Below are 24,202 nucleotides of genomic sequence, written 5' to 3'. Positions count from 1 at the left end.
TGTACATTTGTCAAGAATCATGTGGTACGACACTTAATGATTGTCATAGGGGTCAAATAAGCAATGAAGAAGCAATATTAACAAAAATCTTAGGATATAAGCAACAAGTTACAGTCATACAGTCAACATGGGAGGAAATGGGTGAAAGGAATGATGAGAAAAACTAGTAGAATAGAAGTGCAGATTTAGTAGAAAGTCTGACAGTGTTGAGGGAATTATTTGTTTAGTAGAGTGATGGCGTTTGGAAAAAAACTGTTCTTGTGTCTAGTTGTCTTGGTGTGCAGTGCTCTGTAGCGACGTTTTGAGGGTAGGAGTTGAAACAATTTGTGTCCAGGATGTGAGGGGTCAGTAAATATTTTCCCCGGCAGGTTAGCAGCAATTGTTTTTTCTGCAGTTCAAGCAGAGTAAGAATCTTTGATGTGATGTGATGTTTCTGCATCTGGATTTCATGCAGACAGCATCACATTTGAATTCCTGCAAGAAGGTGAAGGTTAGACTTTCTAAAATGGACTCCTGAACTGTCAGTACATTTTAAATGCCAGTAATGTTTGTACAAGATGTTTCCAGGGTGCTTATAAAATTCTGCATTCCTTGTAAAACATAGAAACATAGAAGACTGACGGCAGAAAAAGACCTCATGGTCCATCTAGTCTGCCTTTATACAATGATTTGGTATATCAGCTCAACATACAATGGATTTTTTTTCCCCCCCAGAGACTTCAAGTAAATCTGCACACTAGATCCTATGCCATCTACCTACTGAAATAGTATCCAGATTTTTCCGTTGTTTAGCAATGACTAACTTAGTTCTTGGAAATAAAGACTTAATTAGGTCTTTTGTTTTGCAATTTTTTATTCTGGCCCCTAAATATACGAGACAGACTGAGCTTTGGAAAGACCTGAATATATTGTTTAGTTCTGTGAGACATTTCTTTAAATACATTCTTCCAAATTCTGATATTTTATTACATTTCCATTGAAAGTGAGAACATCCTAACAGTGGGACAATTACCAGTGGAACAGAAATCGCCGGTGCTCCATTACTAGAGGTTTCTAAGAAGAGGTTGGACAGTCAATGTCTGAGATGCTATAGGGCAGTTCTGCTTGACCACGGGGCTGGAGTAGAAGACCTCCAAAGTCCCTCCCCGCTCTGTTCTGTTCCTTCAATGTACAGACTTGCTAGCATGTCATGGTACTGTATATTGAGAAAATACCATATGTGTAACATTTGTATTGGTGCTTGATATTACAAATTTTATTATTATTATTATTATTTATTAGATTTGTATGCCGCCCCTCTCCGCAGACTCGGGGCGGCTAACAACAGCAGTAAAACAGTACAACAAAATCCAATACTAAAAAACAGTTAAAAAATCATTATATAAAAACCAATCATACATACAAACATACCATACATAAAATTGTGAAGGCCTAGGGGGAAAGTGTATCTTAGTTCCCCCATGCCTGGCAGCAGAGGTGGGTTTTAAGCAGCTTACGAAAGGCAAGGAGGGTGGGGGCAATTCTAATCTCTGGGGGGAGTTGGTTCCAGAGGGTCGGGGCCACCACAGAGAAGGCTCTTCCTCTGGGTCCCGCCAAGCGACATTGTTTGGTTGACGGGACCCGGAGAAGACCCACTCTGTGGGACCTATAAATATTTTATGACATATTTTCATTTTGTATGCTGATAAAATTACAGAATAACAGAGTTGGAAGGGACTTTGTAGGTCATCTTGTCCAAACTTCCACTCAAGCAGGAGACACTACACCATTTCCGACACATGGCTCTCTTCTTGGAAGACTCAAGTGATGGAGTTCCCACAACTTCAAAAGGCAACTTCTGTTCCACTGATTGATCTCTGTCACTGTCAGAAAGTTCCTCCGTATTTCTAGGTTGAATCTCTCCTTGATCAGTTTCCGTCCATTATTCCTTCTCTGGCCTTCAGGTGCTTCGGAAAACAGCCTGACCACCTCCTCTCTGGGAAATGACCCAAAATACGGAGAAAATTACAGTGGTCCCTCTACTTAAGAACTTAATTCATTCCGTGACCAGGTTCTTAAGTAGAAAAGTTTGTAAGTAGAAGCAATTTTTCCCCTAGGAATCAATGTAAAAGCAAATAATGCATGAAAACCCATTAGGAAAGAAATAAAAGCTCAGAATTTGGGTGTGAGGAGGAGGAGGAAGAAGAACAGGAGGACAGTCGCTGCCCAGAGTGAAGGGAGCGTTTCTTTTCTCTCGGCACTGGCAGAGGTTTATTCCCTCTCCAAGCGCCCAGAGAAAGGAAAATGCTTCATTCGCTCTGGGCTGCCAAAGCCTCCTTAAGCGCCACCGAAAGGCTCCTCTGGCAGCCCAGAAAAGCCCGAGATGGCCGGGATTAAAGGGGGAATGGCAGGAAACTGGCCAGGCCTTCGTGCCGCTCTCAAATTTCCTGAGAAAATTTTCCAGGTTCTTAAGTAGAAAATGGTTCTTAAGAAGAGGCAAAAAATCTTGAACACCCGGTCCTTATGTAGGAAAGTTCTTAAGTAGAGGTTCCACTGTATTTGGGTTTAATGAGCCAGTCACGATTTCTTTTTTCTTCAACAAAGCAGGCTTAAAACAAACCTTGCTGTAGGAAGAGCCACAAACGTAGGCCAATATGAGTGCAAAATCTGAGAAGCCATATGAAAGGTACCTTAGCAAAGTAAGTAAATAACTGACTCAGAAAGCAAACCAAGGGGAAGATAAAAATAAGAACCAGGGCATTCGTAGAGCATGTTTCACCTGGAGATCATCCAGATGGTTGCCATAGAATTGATTTCTCTGTTTCTCAGCATAATCTCTGCTGCTACCCCAAAATAGACCGTCTTGCTTTGCTTTAGGGCAGGACTTTATGTGCTCTGAACACGCGAGTTGCACACACACACCAGGCACACACACACATACAGACCATCCAGGATTTGCTGCAACAGGCAGTGATGTTCTTGGAACCCAGAGCTGTCTTGGGTATTCTCAAGTAATCGGCCCCTTCCTCTTGCCTGTCACACAGCCAACAGTTGCCTGGCTGTGTCCACAAACTGAGAAGTTGCAGTCTCCCAGGAGCAGTGCATAATATGGCTCTCCCTCCCAAATCCCCCTCCCCTCTCAGGGTCCCTCTGGGCACAGGTGAGTGGACAGCTCAGAGTGCCCACCTTTGGACTTCCTTTATGCCACAGAAGGCTCTCTTTGACCAGCCCCGCTGACCCTTTGCTGTGACTTTACTAGCCATTCCTACACGTAGATTGAGTTGGGTATTTATATACACAAGCAACCTCACCCAACTTAACAGCATTCCTGTACTATTGAGTCAAACACCTCTCTGCCTTTGGAAGGGAGGAGCCTGTGGGTTGAGCTGCATTCTTCAGAAGGACAAAAGCACGTTTAGGTTTAAATAAAAGAGCCCTGGGTTTCATTCCTTTTAAAGCCGACTTCTTTTGTCTTCACCCAAAGTTTTGCGGTGCAGCAAAAAGTGAGCAAACCAAGCAGTGTTCCCTCTATTTTTGGGGGGTGGGGAGCGGAAAAGTATAGTGTCTGAGCGGCAGTCCCTTTGGGACTGGGTGGCACAGAAATAATAAATAAATAAACAAACAAACAAACAAATAAAAAACCCACCCTGTTTTGCCTCAGAGAATTTCAAAATAAAATACTGTACTGTGTGTCTATAACAGTGAGCTCATAATAGGGCAACTCTATCAATATCAAAATGCCACTTAAATAGTTGAGCTAGTTTCAAACTAGATTTTGATTTTCTTTCTCTCTTCCTTACTCCCATTCTTTTTCTTTCTCTTTTCCTTCCTCTCTTTTTTCTATCTGTTTCTCTCTCTTCCTCTCTCTCTCCTTCCCTCTCACTCTTTCCCTCTCGGCTTCTGGGCAGGTTTGGAAAACTCTGAGTTGATGATGATTTTTAAGTGAGCGATTGCTCACTGCTCAGCTTAGAGGGAACTATGAAACCAAGGAGATCTTAGGCCTGGGCGGCAGAGGGGTGGGGGGGCTTGGGAAGCAGCTGCCTGCCTCTGATTTGTTCAGGGAAGCTTTGGGACAAAAGGAAGGGCTGGAGGGCTGTCCCTGATCAGGCCCCCTTTCCATCCTAAGGCCTCTTAGCCATCAGCCGCTCAGTTAGAGAAACGTTTAAACGCTCAGGAGCCTCGGGATCTGGGAAGAGCAGTTTCCAGGGCTTCTTTCCAGCAGTTGGGGTCCCTGGGAGGTTAGAAGAAACACTCCATCCCATTTGAGGAACAAGGGCCAAGAAAGACAACCTCTTGCATGGTCTGCAATCTGGCCTCTGCAGGAAGGTTGCGTACTTAGATTCTGAGTATAAGATGCACTGGTGTATAAGACACACCTTAGTTTTGGAGGAGGAAAACAAGGAGGGGAAAAATGTGCCTCTTTTTGCTGTGTATTTATGTGCATGGGTGCCTGATCCATAGAAATAGCAAAGAATTGGAGAAATGTACATTATGGCAGTATATTAATTAATTTATTTCATTTATTTATTGATGTATTAGATTTGTATGCCACCCCTCTCCGTAGACCCGGGGCGGCTCACAACACAATAAAAACAGTTCCTGACAAATCTAATAATTTACAATTTAAAATTTAAAATAGTTTTTAAAAAACCCCATTTTTAAGCAGACATACCTACAAACATACCATACATAAACTATATAGGCCCGGGGGAGATATCTCAATTCCCCCATGCCTGACGACAAAGGTGGGTTTTAAGGAGTTTACGAAAGGCAAGGAGGGTAAGGGCAGTTCTAATCTCTGGGGGGAGATGGTTCCAGAGAGTCGGGGCCGCCACAAAGAAGGCTCTTCCCCTGGGGCCCGCCAACCGACATTGTTTAGTAGACGGGACCCGGAGAAGGCCCACTCTGTGGGACCTAATCGGTCGCTGGGATTCGTGCAGCAGAAGGCGGTCTCGGAGATATTCTGGTCCGGTGCCATGAACGGCTTTATAGGTCATAACCAACACTGAATTGTGACCGGAAATTGATCGGCAACCAATGCAGACTGCGGAGTGTTGGTGTAACATGGGCATACCTGGGGAAGCCCATGACTGCTCTCGCAGCTGCATTCTGCACAATCTGAAGTTTCCGAACACTTTTCAAAGGTAGCCCCATGTAGAGAGCGTTACAGTAGTTTAATGGCAGAAAGTAATTTTATTTTGTTTGTTTAGTCAAATACATATTAGTAGTATACATTAGTAGTATATATCTGCAGTTGTTGGAGTCCCCTGGGCTTTCTGCAATGGGCCTTTCAGGTAGAATCCCCTTAAGAAAGCAACACACAGGAAAGGATGTGATATATTATCGTTGTTGTTTTAGAAAACAGCACAAATCAACTTTTTGGCTTTGGACGCTAAAATGCTTTCAGCATTCGTTGGTCACTCCCAAACAGCTTGGCAGAGGGCATTTAAGGCAAATGAATGCCTTACCCTTCCAAAAAGCCATTGTTAAGATTTAAGATACATTTTGACAACACAGAGAATTCTGCTGGACTTAACTATGGTTTGTATAATCAAGTGAGCTTCACGTTTTGCCCTACTGTGTTCCAAGAACAGGGCTTTGGCCTCTGAGCTTTTTGAGGGAGAGATAAACCAACTTGCTCTTGCCTTGCTTTAAGCATGAAAGCTTTGTCCAGTCATTCTCTCCCTTACCAACCCACCTCACAGGGATGTTGTTATGGGAAGAGAGGAGGAAGGAGCTGAATATGTTAACAGGCTTGAGTTAGTTGTAAAAATGATAAAGGAAGGACATAAATCAATAAATATTTTGCTTAGGATGGTAACAAGCTTTTTTTTACTGTAGCAGCATTACTGTATTATAAATGCCAGGATTCAGGATCTGAGACACTCCTCAATTATCTATTTATTCATCACATTTATATAAGATATTTTAAAAACTGAAATATAGACAATTAGACACAAGAACATTTCCCCCCTGAATGCCATCACTCTGCTAAATAATTCCCTCAACACTGTCAACCTTTTAACTAAGTCTGCACTACTATTACTACTAGTTTTTTCTCATCATTCCTATCACCCATCTCCTCCAACTTATGACTGTATGGTTGTAACTTGTTGCTTGCATCCTTAAGATTTTTATTAATATTGTTTCCTGATTGCTTATTTGACCCCTATGACAATTATTAAGTGTTGTATCTCATGATTCTTGACAAATGTCTCTTTTTCTTTTCTGTACACTGAGAGCACATGCGCCAAAGACAAATTCCTTGTGCGCCCAATCACACTTGGCCAAAGAATTCTATTATTGTTGTTGTTGTTGTTGTTATATAAGGCTTCCAGAGTTGTTAACCTGATCCTACGTAGCTTCTGCTCTGGCAATCTCACATTACTGACTAGAGCCTACAAAACTTATGCCAGACCCATTCTCGAATACAGCTCATCTGTCTGGAACCCACACCACATCTCAGACATCAACACTCTCGAAAACGTCCAAAGATATTTCACCAGAAGAGCCCTTCACTCCTCCACTCGAAACAGAATATCCTACGAAAATACACTAACTATCCTGGGTCTTGAAAGCTTAGAACTACGGTGCCTAAAACACGATTTAAGTATTGCCCACAAGATCATATGCTGCAACGTCCTTCCGGTCAACGACTACTTCAGCTTCAACCGCAACAACACAAGAGCACACAACAGATTCAAACTTAATATTAACCGCTCCAAACTTGACCGTAAAAAATATGACTTTAACAATCAAGTTGTCGAAGCGTGGAACTCATTACCGGACTCAATAGTGTCAACTCCCAACCCCCAACATTTCTCCCTTAGACTCTCCACGATTGACCTCTCCAGGTTCCTAAGAGGCCAGTAAGGGGCGTACATAAGTGCACTGATGTGCCTATTGTCCCCTGTCCAATTGTCTTTCCTTTATCTCATATATCATATATATTCTCTCTCTATCTATCTATCTATCTATCTATCTATCTATCTATCTATCTATCTATCTATCTATCATATATATTCTCTCCGTATCTCTTATATCATATATATTCTCTTCTTTTTTACTTTCTATCTTTATATATATTACTTAATGTCTATTCTCTTCCATATGTATTGTATATTGGACAAAGAATAAATAATAATAATAATAATAATAATAATAATAATAATAATAATAATAATAATAATATAGAAAAATATAGAAGGGGAAGTCATCAAATTGGCAGATGATACCAAGCTATACCAAGCTAGGGGGAGCCCTGAGCAAGATAGCTTGAAGGTTCAGAACAAACCTAAGCCCTGAGCTACAATATCCTATAACAGGCAACTCAATGGTGAGAAAAGCACATGTGTGGAAGGAGCTACCTGGCTCAACAGCAGTAACTGTGAAATGGATCTTTGAGTCCTAATGAACAATCATTTATGAGCCAGCAGTGTGGGGCAACTGCAAAAAAGCCAACAAAGTTATAGACTGCATTAACAGAGGGAGAGAGTCAAGGTCCCGTGAAGTGTTAATACCACTATTTAATGCCTTGGTAAGGCCACACTTGGAATACTGCATCTACGAGGGTCGCCCAGAAAGTAATGCACCACATTTTTTTTCTCAGCCTACACTAATGGTACGAATGCAAAATTTTAGATGTACATTATTTGAATTGTCAGGAGTGCGTGTGTACATTTTGCGTTTCTTTAGACAGCATAGCTGTACCAGTGTTTCCAAATGGTGTCTGTAAGTGATGTACATTACAAGCAGCATGTCGTCATTTCTCACCGTGGAGAAAGAAACTGTTGGGAACATTCACAAACGTTTGTGAATCTGCAGTCGACAGAAGTACGGTTAGTCGCTGGGCCCAGAGGGTGAAGCCATTAGAAGATGGTTCAGCAGAGCTCTTTGATTTGCAGCATTCGGGGTGGCCAGCCACGGCTATCACACCTGACAAGAAACAGCTTGCTGATGTGCTCATTCGCAAGGATCGACACATAACGACTTGGCAGTTGGTGCTGAAGCTGTCAATCATTAAAGGAAGTGTGGAGGAGGTGATTTGCACAGTGCAGAAATGGCTTTGTGACCAGAACAAAGAGTGGTACGGACAGGGTATACACGCCTTGTGTCTTGCTGGAGGAGGGCCATAGAACGGGATGAAGATTACATGGAAAAATAGAGAGTGTAGCTTGTAAGTTTCATTGTGTTCAATAAATAATTGTTGAAGAAAAAAAATGTGGTGCATTACTTTCTGGGCGGGCCTCGTAACATACATCAGAGACGCAACTACACTATCTGACTGAAGAAACACACAATTTACACATGCACTCCTGACAATTCAGATAATGTATATCTAAAGTTTCACATTCAGACCAAGTCCTCAGAGTCCTCAGAGAGACGTGGCATACAAATCTAATAAATTATTATTGTTATTACTGTAAACTGAGGAAAAAAATGTGGTACATTATTTTCTGGGCGACCATTATAAATGCAGCATTCCAAAAGTGGCCTTAACAAGGCATTAAATAGTGGTATTAACACTACTAAAACTATTTACCAAGGCATTAAATAGTGGTATTAACACTATTAAAACTATTTTAAAATGTGGTGCATTACTTTCTGGGCGACCTTTGTAGTTTGGGTTGCCACAATGCAAAAAGCATGTTGAGACTCTAGAAAAAGTGCAGAGAAGAGGGACAAAGAGGATTAGGGGATAAATGGAGGCTAAAACATATGAAACACGGTTGCAGGAACTGAGTATGTGTAGTTTAATGAAGAGAAGGACCAGGGGAGACAGGATGGCAGCCTTCCAATATCTCAGGGGTTGTGACAAAGGAGGGAAGCTATTCTCCAAAGCAGTTGAAGGCAGGACAAGAAGCAATGGATGGAAACTAATCCAGGAGAGAAGCAACCTAAATTTCTGTCAGGTTTCTAAGGAGAAACTTCCTGTCAGAACACTAAACCTGTGGAATGGCTGGGGTCCAAAAGTGCTGGGTGCCCCACCATTGGAGGCTTTGCAGAAGCTGAGCAGCCATTTTGTCCAGAAGGGAACATGGCCGGGGGCTGGACTAGAGGCCCTCCGGGGTCCCTTCCCTTCCTCTGGTATCCCACATGCCGCCTCCGGAGTCCTCTGGGCGCTCCATGCGAGGCACCGGCCGCTTTCCTGACTGGCAGCGAAGAGGCTCCCAGAGGCCCCGCTTCCCCTCGCTTTTGGCCCTCGCGGCCCCTCAGCCTCCCCGCCCAGGCGCTCTCAAGGGGGGGGAAGCCCCCCCCGCCTCCCTCCCCAGGCTCCTCCCTCCGGGCGGGGGACGGGGGGCGCCTCCGGGTTTCCGCTCCTCCTTATTAATAACGGCGTCTCTCCTCAGCTCCGGGCAGGCGAGGCTGGAGGCGCCCGTGGCGGAGCGGCAGGTGAGGGGCGCCGGGGGCCGAGGGGGCTCCGGGCGGGGGGGGGGCGCTGAACGGCTGAAGGGAGGGGGAGGGGCCGCCGAGGCTCTTGGGGAAACGGGCAGCGGGGATCCTGACGGCCGCCGCGCCCCGGCTTGTGCAGAGGGCCGGGGTGGGGGTGGTTCCCGGGAGGGGCCCCTCCGCCTGCCAGCCCGGCCGGGGGCGCTGAGGGGGCGGCGGAGACCCGGCCTTATTTGGGCAAAGGGGCTGCGGGGAGCTCGCCCGGCGGGGAAAGGAAGGCGCGGCCGGCCATGTGCGCCCACCTGTTGCCGGAGCCCCGCCGCCTCTTGTGCCGGGCCGGCTCGGCTGCTGCTGCCGCGGGGAGAAGGAGGAGCGGCTGGTCCGGTGGCTCGGCCGCCGCTTGGGGACCCGCCAGCCCGGAGAGCGCTTGGCGTGGCCGGAGCAGCCCTGGGTGATTCCCGCGGGCGCAGCCGCAGCCGCCTCCCGAGGCCGGCCAAGGAGCCGCGCTCCAGGGCTGAAGGAGCCCCCGGCAGAGGCGGCCCTGGAGCCCCGCGGACCCGCTCGGATCGGGCGCTGCAATGGAATCGCCGCTTCCTCGCTAAAGGTTTGGTGTGTGCGGCGCCTCCCGCCTCCCCTGCGCCCGGACGCCGCCTCCTTCCCGACCCCTTCGCCGCCCTTGTCTGCTTTGCCACTTAGAAATGACATCTTCTTGAGAGGGGCAGAGGGAGGGGCATATAAATCCCATAGACAGATGGAGGGGTAGATAGATAGCAACAGGACTTCGACTTATATCCCGCTTCACAGTGATTTGCAGCCCTGGCTAAGAGGTCTACAGACTCAGCCTCTTGCCCCCCACAATCTGGGTCCTCATTTGACCCACCTCCAAGGAGGGAAGGCTGAGTCAACCATGAGCCGGTGGTGAGATTTGAACTACTACTGGATTACAGCCAGCAGTCAGCAGAAGCAGCTTGCGGTACTGCACTCTATCCACTGCACCACCAAGGCTCAGGTGGGTGGATGGATGGGAGGGAGGGAGGGAGGAAGGGAGGATGGATACATGGATTTGGAGCTGGCAAAAAAGTACTTGCCTTCGTGATGTCCCGTGAGAATGAATGGATCCCAAGAGTTTCTGTCCTGCGTAAATTATAACCAAGTTGAGGTGTGAGAGAAAGGATGAAAGAGGAAGAAAATGAAGGCGAAATGAGAAGAAGAAAAACAATGCTGTAGTTCCCTCTATTTCGGTTTTATCCCATTGTGGGCTAAGGGAGGGTTAGAAGAATATGGAAAGACCTCAGTCTCCCTCTTACTTATGGGACCCTAAATGAATGTACAAATGATCCTATACATGTAACCATGTGCAATGCTGTTACTAATCTGGGAGTGGATCAACTAGTAACTAACAACACTGGACTCAACAACTGCCTTGATCTTAATTTTTGCAACAGTTCAGACACAGTTTATGGACTACAAAAAAAGCCCTTTTCCAAAACTGACCATAGCATGATTAACTTTTGTCTCAATTTATCCCCTTACAAAAATAATGCATAATGATGGAATACCAAACATAAGTTTAAAAAGCCAACTATGATCTCATGCACACTGACCTCTTGATTGGCCAATTCTATTCGTTGACTGTAATACTGCAGAAGTCAATTATAACATTTTCCTGCTTGTAGTCAAGAGAGTCAGTAAGCTATATGTACCACTAAGAACCCTCATAAACAAATTACCCAAAACAATAAGAAAGCTCCAATTAAAAAAATAATCTCTTTGGCAAAAAACCAAAACTGGCTATGTAGCTAGCTTTAAAAACTGCTACAAAAATTTATGCCACCAAATAAGGACTGAATGCACCAATTATCTCATCAAACAAGAGGAAAACTATCTACACACCAATTCCACTTCCGCCTTCTATAACTTTGTAAACAACCAAGTTAAAGACTCACAATCTATCCCACCTCTAAAAGGACCTAACAGTAATGACTATAATGATGAAAGCACCAATGCCAACCTTTTAAACACATTCTTTGACTCAGTCTTTGTAAACAGCAATGGCTCATACCCAATATTTCCTAGTCGTACCACAAATAATTACAATGATCTAACACAAATAGTTTTTACTGAAGATAACATTGAAAAAGCACTACATAGCCTAAAACCATCTCTATCTATTGGACCCCTTGGACTACCTGCCTACTTCTTAAAAAAAGCTTTCCTCTGCCTTAGCAGAACCTGTAAGGATAATCTTTGAATGTCTTTCAAGACTGGTTCCCTCACCAACCTATGGGTACTAGACACAGTCATCCATATCTTCAGAAAAAGGAGACCCCAACTTAGTCGAAAATTCACTCCTCTGCTCGCAACAGAATACCTTATGCCACTGGACTTGAACTTTTGGCCTTAGACAATTCAGAATTATGCTGCCTTAGGTCTGACCTAAGTGCAGCACATAAAATTATCTGCTACAATGTCTTACCCATCAATGACTAGTTCAGCTTCAACTGCAACAATGCACAAGCACATAATAGATACAAACTCAAGGTAAACTGCTCCAAACTTGATTGCAGAAAATATGACTTCAGCAATAGAGTGGTCAATGCCTGGAATACACTAACAGACTGTGGTTTCTTCCCCAAATCCCCAAAACTTTAACCTAAGATTTCCTACTATTGACCTCGCCTCATTCCTAAGAGGTCTGTAAAGAATGTGCATCAGGGCATCCAATGTGCCCACCGTCCCTGTCCTAATGTTCCCATGTGCTCAAAATTGCCTTGTGTATACTTGTTTTTGCTTTTACTGTAATCTTTTATATGCTTTACAAAATAATATATAAATAAAATGAAATAAACTTTGGGAGGTGGAAGTTGCATACATTTGGCAAAAAACCCCACACATAAATTGGAGGATGCTTAAATATTTGGAATTACATAACACTGACTCAGGTTTCCCAAATCTGGCACTGTTGAGATACACTGAGATTAAAATTTGCTGGATTCCTAGCCAGCAATGCCAAAATAAATCACATAACATCTTAGAACCACTAATGGCTTGGATCAATATTTAGTTTAAAAAATGTTGCCAAGGGTAAGGAGAATATCTCGGGCATCAGAATACTTTCAGTCATGCTAATCTATCTCACTTTTCTTCTTAGGCCACAGTCCTTCCAGGCAAGATGGGTTGGGTGGCCACACAAACATTTGAAGCAACTGGCAATATTTTTCCACACAAAGATTCCAGCCAGCTGCCCATATTTATTGACAGAAGAGAAACTAATGACTCCCCAAACCAAAGATCTCTCCTATCATAACAGTGTTAGGAATCCCAGCCGTGTGGGTTGACACACTGCTAATCATAACTCAATGCTGGCAAAAAGTAAAGGATGTTTATCTGAATAAAAACTTAGGAAAATAGCCACATCATTGCATGAGACTTAATTTGCCACCTGTGCACATTGGCTGTCAATGAGCAGAAATGGAATTAAAATTGTCATTAATGTAAGGTCTCTATATGACACCCCCCCCCCAAGTCAGTTCATTTCACTAGTTGTGGATCTCCTGGGATTTGGGGGCATGAGGCTGGTCTGCCAGATCTGTTTCTAAAGTCCTTGCTTCCTTGACGACCTTCAGCCAAGAATTCCTTAGCCCAAAGAAACCTCTCCCCGAAGCCCATTCTCCTGCCTCTCTCTGGAAAAGGACTTTTTAGAAGGGTTGGATACTTACAATCTCTGCTAATCTGCAGATTCATGGACAACATACCACATTTATGCACAAACACTGTATTCTAGGGAACAACAATACACAGTCAGTCCTTGATTTAAAACCCAATTGGAGCCAGACATTCTGTTGCTAAGCAAGGTGGTTGTTAAGTGAGTTGTGCCCAAATTTATGACTTTTTTTGGCCATGGGCATGCAGGAGTGAAAATGCCAAAGTATTTAAGAAACTCTGCCTGCCCTGTCTCTCCTCTGCATCACCCTCTCCCCAGAAACGGAACAGTTAATCATTTTGCTGAGAAAGTTCCCTGTTCCAGGATGACGTCATATGGAGGCTCTGCAGATGATGACTTAGAGCAGACTTGGCCAAGTAATATTCGGAGTTTCTGGGGAAGAGATGGGGAAGGGGCCTCTCTTGGCAATTACATCCAGAAAAAGGGTTTCAGTTTTTAAACCCTGGTAACTCAAAACAGAAGTGCTGGGCAGGAAAGCTTTTAAAATACTTTTAACAGCAGAAATGCCCTGCCACTGTGATTATATTTGAAATTGTTTCTTAAAGAATGCCTTCTAAAGTCTTTCTATGACTTCTTGATTTAATAGAATAGAATAGAATAGAATTTTATTGGCCAAGTGTGATTGGACACACAAGGAATTTGTCTTGGTGCATATGCTCTCAACGTACATAAAATAAAATATACATTTGTCAAGAATCATGTGGTACAACACTTAATGATTGTCATAGGGGTCAAATAAGCAATGAAGAAGCAATATTAATAAAATCTTAGGATATACGCAACAAGTTACAGTCATACAGTCAACATGGGAGGAAATGGGTGATAGGAATGATGAGAAAAACTAGTAGAATAGAAGTGCAGATTTAGTAGAAAGTCTGACAGTGTTGAGGGAATTATTTGTTTAGTAGAGTGATGGCGTTCGGGAAAAAACTGTTCTTGTGTCTAGTTGTCTTGGTGTGCAGTGCTCTGTAGCGACGTTTTGAGGGTAGGAGTTGAAACAATTTGTGTCCAGGATGTGAGGGGTCAGTAAATATTTTACCCGCCCTCTTTTTGACTCGTGCAGTATACAGGTCCTCAATGGAAGGCAGATTGGCAGCAATTGTTTTTTCTGCAATTCTGATTATCCTCTGAAGTCTGTGTCGGTCCTGTTGGGTTGCAGCACCAAACCAGACAGTTATAGAGGTGCAGATGACAGACTCAATGATTCCTCTATAGAACTGAATCAGCAGCTCCTTGGGCAGTTTGAGCTTCCTGAGCTGGCGCAGAAAGAACATTCTTTGTTGTGCTTTTTTGATGATGTTTTTGATGTTAGGTGACCATTTTAGGTCTTGAGATATGATAGAACCTAGAAATTTGAAGGTCTCTACAGTTGATACTGTGTTGTCTAGTATTGTGAGAGGTGGAAGGGTGGAAGGGTTTCTCTTAAAGTCTACCACCATTTCTACAGTTTTGAGTGTGTTCAGTTCTAGATTGTTCTGGTCACACCACAAGGATAGTTGTTCAACTTCCCGTCTGTATGCAGATTCATCATTGTCTCGAATGAGTCCAATCACTGTTGTATCATCTGCAAACTTCAGTAGTTTAACAGATGGATCGTATGAGATGCAGTCATTAGTGTATAAAGAGAAGAGAAGTGGTGAAAGTACACAGCCTTGGGGGGCACCTGTGCTAATTGTACATATATCTGATGTGATTTTTCCTAGCTTCACCTGCTGCTTCCTGTCTGTTAGGAAGCTTGTGATCCACTTACAAGTGTGTTCAGGTACCGCTAGCTGATTTAGTTTGGTTAAGAGAATGTCCGGTATGATGGTATTGAATGCTGAACTGAAGTCCACAAAGAGGACCCTGGCGTAAGTCATTGGAGATTCAAGATGTTGAAGGATGTAGTGTAGAGCCAAATTAATAGCATCATCTGTTGATCTATTTGCTCGGTATGCAAATTGCAGGGGGTCTAACAGTGGATCCGTGATGGCTTTCAAATGCAACATCACTAGCCTTTCAAAGGTTTTCATAACTACAGATGTTAGAGCAACTGGTCTGTAGTCATTCAGTTCCTTGATGGAGGGCTTCTTTGGCACTGGGATGATAGTCGAGCGTTTGAAGCAGGAAGGAACATAGCACAACTCTAGTGATTTGTTGAAGATTTGGGTGAAGATGGGGGCCAATTGGTCAGCACAGACTTTTAAGCAAGAAGGAGTTATCTTGTCTGGGCCTGGTGCTTTTCCAGGCTTCTGTCTGAGAAATAGATCTTTCACTTCCTTTTCTGTGATCACTAGGGGTTGTAAACACAATGGGATGGGTTCAATTGTAGAAGATTTAGCTGTTGTTGGTGTGTCTGGGATGGAGGTTGTGCACATAAGTGGTTGAGGTTTCTTTTCAAACCTGCAGTAGAACACATTCAGGTCATCTGCCAATTGCTGATCTCCTTCAGCCTGGAAAGGTGGTTTGCTGTAACAGGTGATGTTTTTGAGAGTTTTCCACATGTTTGCTGGTTCATTTGTTGAGAATTGATTCTTTAGCTTTTCAGAGTAGTTCCTTTTTGCTGCTCTGATCTCCCTTGTTAATATATTTCTGGCCTGATTGTACAGCATTCTATCACCTTTTCTGTAGGCTTCCTCTTTGGAATGACGTAACTGCTTGAGTTTGGCTGTGAACCAAGGTTTATTGTTACTGTATATTTTCAAGTTCCTGGTTGGTACACATAGGTCTTCACAGAAGCTGACATATGATGTTACAATATCTGTGAGTTCATCTAGATCTGCAGAGGTGTCTTTAAAAATATTCCAGTCTGTGCAGTCAAAGCAAGCCTGTAGCTTTAACTTTGCTTCCTCAGTCCAAGTCCTCACTGATTTAATTATTGGTTTTGTGGCTTTAAATCTTTGTTTGTAAGCAGGTACAAGGTGAATCATGCAATGATCAGAATGACCCACAGCTGCTCTTGGTAAAGCTCTATATGCATTTTTTACAGCTGTGTAACAATGGTCTAAGATATTATTGCCTCTGGTGGGACAATTTACATGTTGAAAGTATTTTGGTAGCTCATCTCTTAAGTTTGCCTTGTTAAAATCTCCCAAAATAATGGCCAGTGAATCAGGGTATTTGGCTTCAGCCTCCATAATCTGATCAGCTAGGGTTTTTAGTGCCTTTTGTACAGATGCTTGAGGAGGGATGTAAATTGTAGAAATTAAGAAGGAATGAATCTCACGAGGAGAATAAAAGAATAAATGTCCTTAAATCCCCACTTTCCTCCTCTATGTACGATACAAGGCTTTGCCATCTGTGTGGTAGAGAAATATCCCTGTTTCTCCAGATCTGATTCAGTTGTTTTTCTCTTTTCAAGAAAGTGATGGCAGAGTTTGAACTTCCAGGGGAGCAGGATAGTGCCGAAACCTTGGAGCCAGATATTGCCGGTGTAGGAATGCTGCCAGAATTTAACCAAGAAAATGTCCCTGAGTTCTACTACATGGATCCCGTCAGTGCTCAGTTCCAGCAAAATCCAGAAATTGCAGGGGCCTCGCTGGGGCCTCAGGACTCCATGACCTGCCAAGACCTGTCTGCTGCTGAGAGCCAACAGGTGGACATTGAAGATCTTGGAGAACGTTTCCAGCAGTGCATTGAAGCAGTGGAACAGCTGGAGGAGGAGAGGGACTGTCTCATTAAGGAACTCACGCTCTTGCGCGAACCGGCTCTTGAGGAACTCCAACGGGCCCACCGAGAGATTCTGGAGGCCTATGGGCTCCATGCCAAGGTAGAGCTGGAGAAGGACAACCTGCGGGATGAGATTCGACAGGTGAAGCAGAAGCTATTTAGGGTGACACGGGAGTGCGTGGCCTGCCAGTACCAGCTGGAAGCCAGGAGGTTCGAAGTCGCTCAGCACCTGGACTACCGGAAAGAGCTGGAGAACCGGGCCAGCCAGCTCTCGGAAGAGCTGTCCAAAGTGAGAGAGACTTGTGAGGCGGAGAAGGGACATTTTAGGCAGAGGATGGAGGCTCCACGGCACGAGGGCAGCACCCGTCACCTCCAAGAGAGCCGGCGACTTTCCATGGAATTTGAGAGCTTCGTCCTGGAGAACCGTCAGTGCTTGGAGGAGCATTACGAACCGAAGCTGATGCGCCTCTTGGAAAGGAGGGAAGCCAGCAGCAAAGCCTTGCAAACCACACAGCGTGACATCCACAGGCTGAAGGAGAAACTGAGGCCGCTGCAGGGAGAAGCCAGCAAGTGGATGCTGCAAAACCGGAACCTGGAGGAACAGATCCTGCTGATCAAGCAGAAGCGCGATGAAGAGGTCCTGCAGTACAAGGTAAGCCTCGTGGCCTCCACTCCTCCTCTTTCCGGCTGGCGGCTGGGCCATTGGGAGGGCAGAAGGGGCTTCGATGTTGGCGCCTGGTTCATTTCCAGAACAGCTCCATGTGGCTTTGCTCTGGAACGTGAGCTTGGCGTCTTGTCAGGCGCAGAGAAGCCAGACCATCCCTCCTCTGCCTACAATACAGAAATCGCCCAGTCTTACCAGCTTTCCCTTAGGAAAGGCAAGATAGGAAAGGCAACACAACACCACAATTAGGTTTAATATGATAGACTTTTGCAGAGCCAGCGCAACGTGCAACATGTTCACAGCGATGTGATATAATGTGTATTATACGTATACGTACATGGGAATGTCTCAGTTATTACTTATTGGGGTTTCAGGATTCTTTTTCATTTATGGAGTTATTGAGATGTATTTTGAGTTTCGGGGTGGGGGGGGTTGCACCAAGGGAGATGCATTCAATTTCATTATACACATGTTGTACATTAGCAATAAAGGTTTCCCTGTGTTCCAGGTTTGCTGGACACCCTGGGCTTTCCTCAAAGGCACTGTAAGCTTACAAATATGTCCAAGGGTTAAATAAGGTCCAGGAGGGAAATGTTTTTAATAGGAAAGTGAACCCAAGAACAAGGAAGCACAATCTGAGGTTAGTTGGGGGAAAGATCAAAAGCAACATGAGAAAATATTATTTGACTGAAAGAGTCATAGATCCTTGGAACAAACTTCCAGCAGACGTGGTTGGTAAATCCTCAGTCACAATATAAATATGCCTGAGATAAACATATTTATCTCATACAGGAAATAGTATAAGGGCAGACTAGATGGACCATGAGGTCTTTTTCTGCTGTCAATCTTCTATGTTTCTATGTTTACGTTCAGTTTACAAAGGAACCATAATGAGGTTGCTTCATGAGTAAACGGTCTGCAATTCATGACAGAGCTTCATTTTTTATAGGCCCTCTGCTGAGGAAGTTATTTTAAACAGGGTGTAGAAGCATAACTCCCGGCCATCCGTCAAGCTCAGTTTCCTCGCAGCCCAGCTGGACTGTGGCTATTTCCAGTTCATTAGCAGAGGCAGCAAAGAGACCTTGGCTGCTTTTGTCTTGATTCAACAAGTTCTGTCCAGAGCTGGGCTTTATTGCAACCGATCCTTTCCCGTGCACGGTGTGTTTGGTGGGAGACCACTCCGCTATGTAGGGGACAGATGTTGTGGAACGGTGGAACTACGGAATACATTCATTTTTGACGTCTTTTTCTGCTTACAGCAACTTTTCAAGTCTGTGGCACAGCTTGCAGACCCTAGGGATTGTCACTCCAAGAGAGTCGGAATTCCAACAGGGGTCTCCTTTCCTCTTCTTCAATTATTTAAATTAAATTAATTAAATTAAATTAAATTCTCTTTGTTCAAAAAGGAAAAAGTTAGCAGGATCAGGGAAAGCCATTTACATGGTTCAGTGAGATTTTAATACCATGTGATCTGACCCCTCTCTGGAGAGTATATAAATAATGACCTATTTTTGTGGCCAGAGAAGCACATTTTGCTTTCTATGAATAGAACTGATCTGTGACATATTCAGCCAGTGGGGACTTTGATCTGATGTCCCTCAGATCCAGGGAACTCTCGATTTGAGGGACATCAGAATAATAATAATTATTATTATTATTATATTATGTATTAGATTTGTATGCCGCCCCTCTCCAAAGACTTAGGTTGGCTCACAACATAGCAATAATACCTTACAAATCTAATAAAAATTTAAAAAGTCAATTAAAAAACATTAATACAACATAAACAGTGTCATAAAATCACCAACTACACACTCGTGCATGGGGGGGCGTTGATTCCAGAGGGCTGGGGCCGCCACAGAGAAGGCTCTTCCCCTGGGCCCTGCCAACCGACATTGTTTAGTCGACGGGACTCGGAGAAGGCCAACTCTGTGGGACCTAATTGGCTGCTGGGATTTGTGCGGCAGAAGACGGTCTCGTAGGTATTCTGGTCCGATGCCATGAAGGGCTTTATATAATAAAAGTTTATATTTATATAATATTTATATAATAAGAGTTTTGAAATGCGCCGGGATCAGACTCAATGTTTCTTTTCAGGAATAGACTACAACTAACAAGCTACAAATGCACCTGAAACAGCCCCAAGGGTTCTCATGCCAACACCCTCAATATAAGTAGTAGTCCTTACCACCGTTCATTTGGTGACCGAAATTATGACATGGAAAACAGTGATGACCAGTCCTTGCCCTAACAACCACTGCAGCCTTATCAGTCATCTGATCTAAAAGCAGGCCCTTTGAAGGCATGCAGCCCTCCTTCTGTGGGTCGACCTCTAGGGAGGCACAGCATGCCATGGTTGCCACATCAGAATGAAGCGACAGAGAGAAAGTTTTCTCAATGAGGCGACCTCTGTTAAATCAGGATTGCTCCTTTTATTGTGTTTCACTTATCCTGACATGTGGTACAGAATAACCAATTTGCGAATGCCACATACATTAAGCCATCCCCCTTACTACCATTCACTCCTACACCATATAAGGCTTCTTCTCATGACTTCCCTATAGATAATTAACGGGAGCTCCATTCTTTGCCTTTTTCCTGGATTGTGTGTTTGCAAAGGAACGAGAGTAAGGCATATATTTCCTCATATGGAAGTTAGCTATAGGTTTTCTTCATGTTGCATACCAAGTTAAATGCTTTCCCCCCGTGGTCATGGATTCTGCAGGATGCTTACTCAGCCTGGACTTTGCTGCCCCTTCATAGAGGAAGAATTAAGGTTTTATACAGCACCCATTTGGGCTAAAACATCACTCTCCAGTAATATTCCATTCCAAATTTCAGTGCTTATAAACCTATGATTACAACAGCCCTTGGCAACGTGTGTTTGTGATGGTTGTGGTGCATCCCATGCAATCCTCCTTTTGCTACTTCCCAGCCAGAAAAGTCTGACAAGCAAAGGTTGTAAAATCAGGGGCAGCTCAGGAAACTTCCCTTGCTTAACCACGGAAATCCTGTCTCCAATAGTCAGGTCAGGAATTATCTGTATCAAGAAACTTCAGCACAAGATCATTAGTGTTATTTCAGCAACATATTGTTCTGTCCCAGCCACAAGCCCAGGAATTAGGTACACACATACACACAATGCAGCATCCCATCATGTGACCAGAATTTGGGGGCTTGGCAACTGGCGTGTATTTATGATGGTTGCAGTGTGCCGCGATCAACACTTACAATTTTCCCAGCTGAATTCCGACAAGCAAAGTCAATAAGGGAAGTTTGTTTGGCTTAACAGATGGTGCATTGAATAACCGGCAAAATATGTCGTAGAATCGGGTATGATTAATCGAAACATTTAAATATCTTAAAGGATTAAATAAGGTTCAGGAGGGAAGTGTTTTTAATAGGAAAGTGAACACAAGAACAAGGGGCCACAATCTGAGGTTAGCTGGGGGAAAGATTAGAAGTAACATGAGAAAATATTATTTGACTGAAAGAGTTGTAGATGCTTGGAACAAACTCCCAGCAGACGTGGTTGGTAAATCCACAGGAACTATATTGAAACATGCCTGGAATAAACATATATCCATCCTAAGGTAAAATACAGGAAATAGTATAAGGCAGAATAGATGGACCAGGAGGTCTTTTTCTGCCGTCAGTCTTCTAGGTTTCTATGATTCAATAACTGCCTTGCTTAACAACACAATCCCAACTCTGGTTGTAAGTCGATGATTACCTGTGTTTTTCACCCACAGGAGCAAGTGGAGGAGATGGAAGACAGAGTAAGGGAGCTGAAGACTGGACTTCAACTCCAGCAACTAAAGAACCAAGAATTGGAAGAACTGAAAGCCAGTTTACATCGAGAACTGTCCATTTACAAGTAGGTTTCGTTTGATCCAGGTAAAAGCAAAATAAGGAAGGAAACACCATTAATAGAGAAAATAATTTAAGAAACACCTTAGGGCCAGGAGTCTTGATTTCCTATTTTTACTACGTTTGTAGCTTACAGTACTTCCTTGGCCTATGAGTGTAACCTCATAGCCCCTTACTATGTTAACAATGTTGCATCTCACTCTGTACAAAGTATTTAGAAAAAAACATGGTGGCATAATTAGCATATATATTTTATGTGAACAGATATGATTTGTACAATATTCAAATTATAACGAATGAAAATATCTTGCTTTGTTATAAAAATGGTTATGTAACTTGTTCTGCTGTTACATTTCCTTCTAAGTAGGAAGTCTACAAGAGTTTATCTTCAAAGCACATAAAGAGCAACTATTACTTTGCAATATGTTGTATTTTGTAACAGAACTGATTGGCAACTGCTTAACCAACTCTCAATTCTCACAGAGGCTGCTTGGAAATGTACGGGCAACAATGCAAATCGGAAGTGAAGGAAGATGAAGACTGAATCCTTTCCCTCTGCTTACCAATATCTACTCCATCCGACTAATACCGGTAGTAACCAATAAGCAAGATTTCTAGGATGAGAATTTGCATTTTTTACTGTTAAAAAGGATTGTGATTTTTGAGATGTGGCCATTACGACAGACCTGATGTTAACAGAACACCAGATAAGCAGCATCAACCATTGTTAAAATGTACTTTGTCAATATTTAATTTTCTTTATAAACATTTCTTCTGAACAGTGAAGTGAGCTTTTTGTAGACATGCAATGTTACTAAGAACCAAAAACAAATCAAAAACGTTTCCCAAGGGAGCTGCTTGAATAGGGCAGTGATGGCTGACCTTTTTTTCCTTGGGGGCACAGGCACACAACAGTGTGTTTGCATGGCCCCCACACATGCGCAGGCAAGCCCCATGCTCCGCTGCTCCTCACGCATGTAGGGGTGGCTGCCTCCCCAAGGCCCGTTTTGGTGCTAGAAGACCCAGGGGTCTTCAAGGAGTCTGCTGGCACCACACTTGGGGGGGGGGGTGAGACCCCTGATCTCCACAACCTCTTTTCCCAGCGCCCGCTGGCTTCTTCCTGGATTCCTCCCTCCTGTGCCTTCTCTGACCTCCCCAGTGCGGTGTGTGTAAATGCTCCATGCGTGTGCGGGAGAGACTCAAAGACTAGCTGGCGGGTGGGAGGCACACTTATGCGCAGTGGGGCCTGGCTGGGCAATGACTGGCGTGCCAGGAGAGAGCTTTTCATGCCCCCTGTGCCACAGGTTTGCCATCATGGCTATTAGTGGTTTTTCAATCTATGACATTCAGTTAGCAACCACTCCAAGTTATTGACGCCAAGTGAAAGGCAGCTACAACCAGTCATTGGACTTCTGGCTGTCCCAGCAGGCCCACAATCACACAATGCTTAGCACTTACAACCAGTTGCCAAGCTCACCGTGACCACCATGGGCAACCTTCCTTGTGCATTTCTCCAGAAAAATCAACAGGGCGGCTAGCAGGGAAAGTTCATTTACTGCATCTTTTGGACTATAAGAGGCATCTAAATTTAGAAGAGGGACACAAACAGAAAAATCTTGGCCTCTGTACAACCCATTTTTGACCCTTTCTGCCTATTTTCAGCATTTTAAAACCAATTTTTGAGGCTTTTTTGGGTCCATTTTTCTGAAAGCCTAGAAAATGGGCTAAAAGAGCCCAAAAAAGGGACACGGGGAGGTCAAAAAATGGTCGGTCAGTTGGTTGGCAGGGCTTAAGCAATATTCAGTCTATAAGATGCAAACATTTTAACCACCTTTTAGGAGACAAAAGTGTCTTATAGTCCAAATAATGTTGTATACTGTATAAGACAATTTATATGGCCTTAGTGATTCTGAGCAGCATACAAAAATATAAATATGTCTCTCTGACTCACAGGGCCCTTCTCACACACCCTCACATGGTGCCCCCCCCTCCTCATCCCACAGGGCAGTGGGCTACCTGCCTGTAAGTCTGGGACTGGCAAATTCCTCCCAGGCCCCCCACGGATTTTGACTGTGGGAAGCTGGCAGGAAATTTTCTCAGGTGACACCATCCAGGTGACAGCAATCAGGACAGCAAGAATTGCTGCTAAGTGGTGTGGTACAGAACTACTAAGCACAGAACTGTTGCAAAAAAACTGCACAAGCACAACCAAATAAGAGCTTTCAACATTGGGACCATCTTGAGTTAATCAGTAACATATTATTCAATTTTTATTTCCAATACCTAAGAACAATTTACTTCAATTACATGACCCCCCCCCCCAAAAAAACCCTACTTTATTTATTTATTATTTAGATTTGTATGCCGCCCCTCTCCGCGGACTCGGGGCGGCTCACAACAAGACACAACAAATCGTTACAAATCCAAATAAATTTAAATATTTAAAAAAGTTTAAAAAGAACCCCAATATACTAACAAGCACACACACAAACATACCATGCATAAATTGTACATGCCCGAGGGAGGTGTTTCAGTTCCCCCATGCCTGACGGCAAAGGTGGGTTTTAAGGAGTTTACGGAAGGCAGGGAGAGTAGGGGCAGTTCTAATCTCTGGGGGGAGTTGGTTCCAGAGAGTCGGGCCGCCACAGAGAAGGCTCTTCCCCTGGGGCCCGACAACCGACATTGTTTAGTTGACGGGACCCAGAGGAGGCCCACTCTGTGGGACCTAATCGGTCGCTGGGATTCGTGCGGCAGGAGGCGGTCTCGGAGATATTCTGGTCCAGTGCCATGAAGGGCTTTACAGGTCATAACCAACACTTTGAATTGTGACCGGAAACTGATCGGCAGCCAATTAGTGTGTCTTCCTCCCCCCCCCCCCTTGAACCCGCATCCCAGCCACTCATTTTGGGTGCTTGGCAACCAGGCTC

At 44.0% G+C, this 24,202-nt stretch overlaps 1 protein-coding gene across 5 annotated transcripts in view; it reads left to right on the top strand.

The window, feature by feature from the left end:
- The window catches only part of SYNC (syncoilin, intermediate filament protein), a 32,331-nt gene extending 10,270 nt beyond the window's left edge, over window positions 1–22,061 (top strand). Inside the window, exons 1-4 of one of the 5 annotated variants that reach the window (XM_070764603.1) lie at window positions 9,232–9,372; window positions 16,438–17,393; window positions 21,158–21,282; window positions 21,759–22,061. In XM_070764603.1, the coding sequence (XP_070620704.1) occupies window positions 16,440–17,393; window positions 21,158–21,282; window positions 21,759–21,819 (1,140 nt within the window). In that variant the 5' untranslated portion in view covers window positions 9,232–9,372; window positions 16,438–16,439 and the 3' untranslated portion in view covers window positions 21,820–22,061. Of the gene's footprint in view, window positions 1–9,231; window positions 9,373–9,584; window positions 9,974–16,433; window positions 17,394–21,157; window positions 21,283–21,758 lie in introns of those variants that run through there. The other 4 variants (XM_070764602.1, XM_070764604.1, XM_070764601.1 and 1 more) reach the window with 4 other exon arrangements.
- Window positions 22,062–24,202: the final 2,141 nt, after the last annotated feature.

The sequence above is a fragment of the Erythrolamprus reginae genome, chromosome 11, assembly GCF_031021105.1.
Source record: "Erythrolamprus reginae isolate rEryReg1 chromosome 11, rEryReg1.hap1, whole genome shotgun sequence".
In the NCBI taxonomy this organism is placed as follows: Eukaryota; Metazoa; Chordata; class Lepidosauria; order Squamata; family Dipsadidae; genus Erythrolamprus; species Erythrolamprus reginae.
The sequence above is the reverse complement of the archived record's forward strand: the minus strand, read 5'-3'. Positions and strand labels throughout refer to the sequence as shown.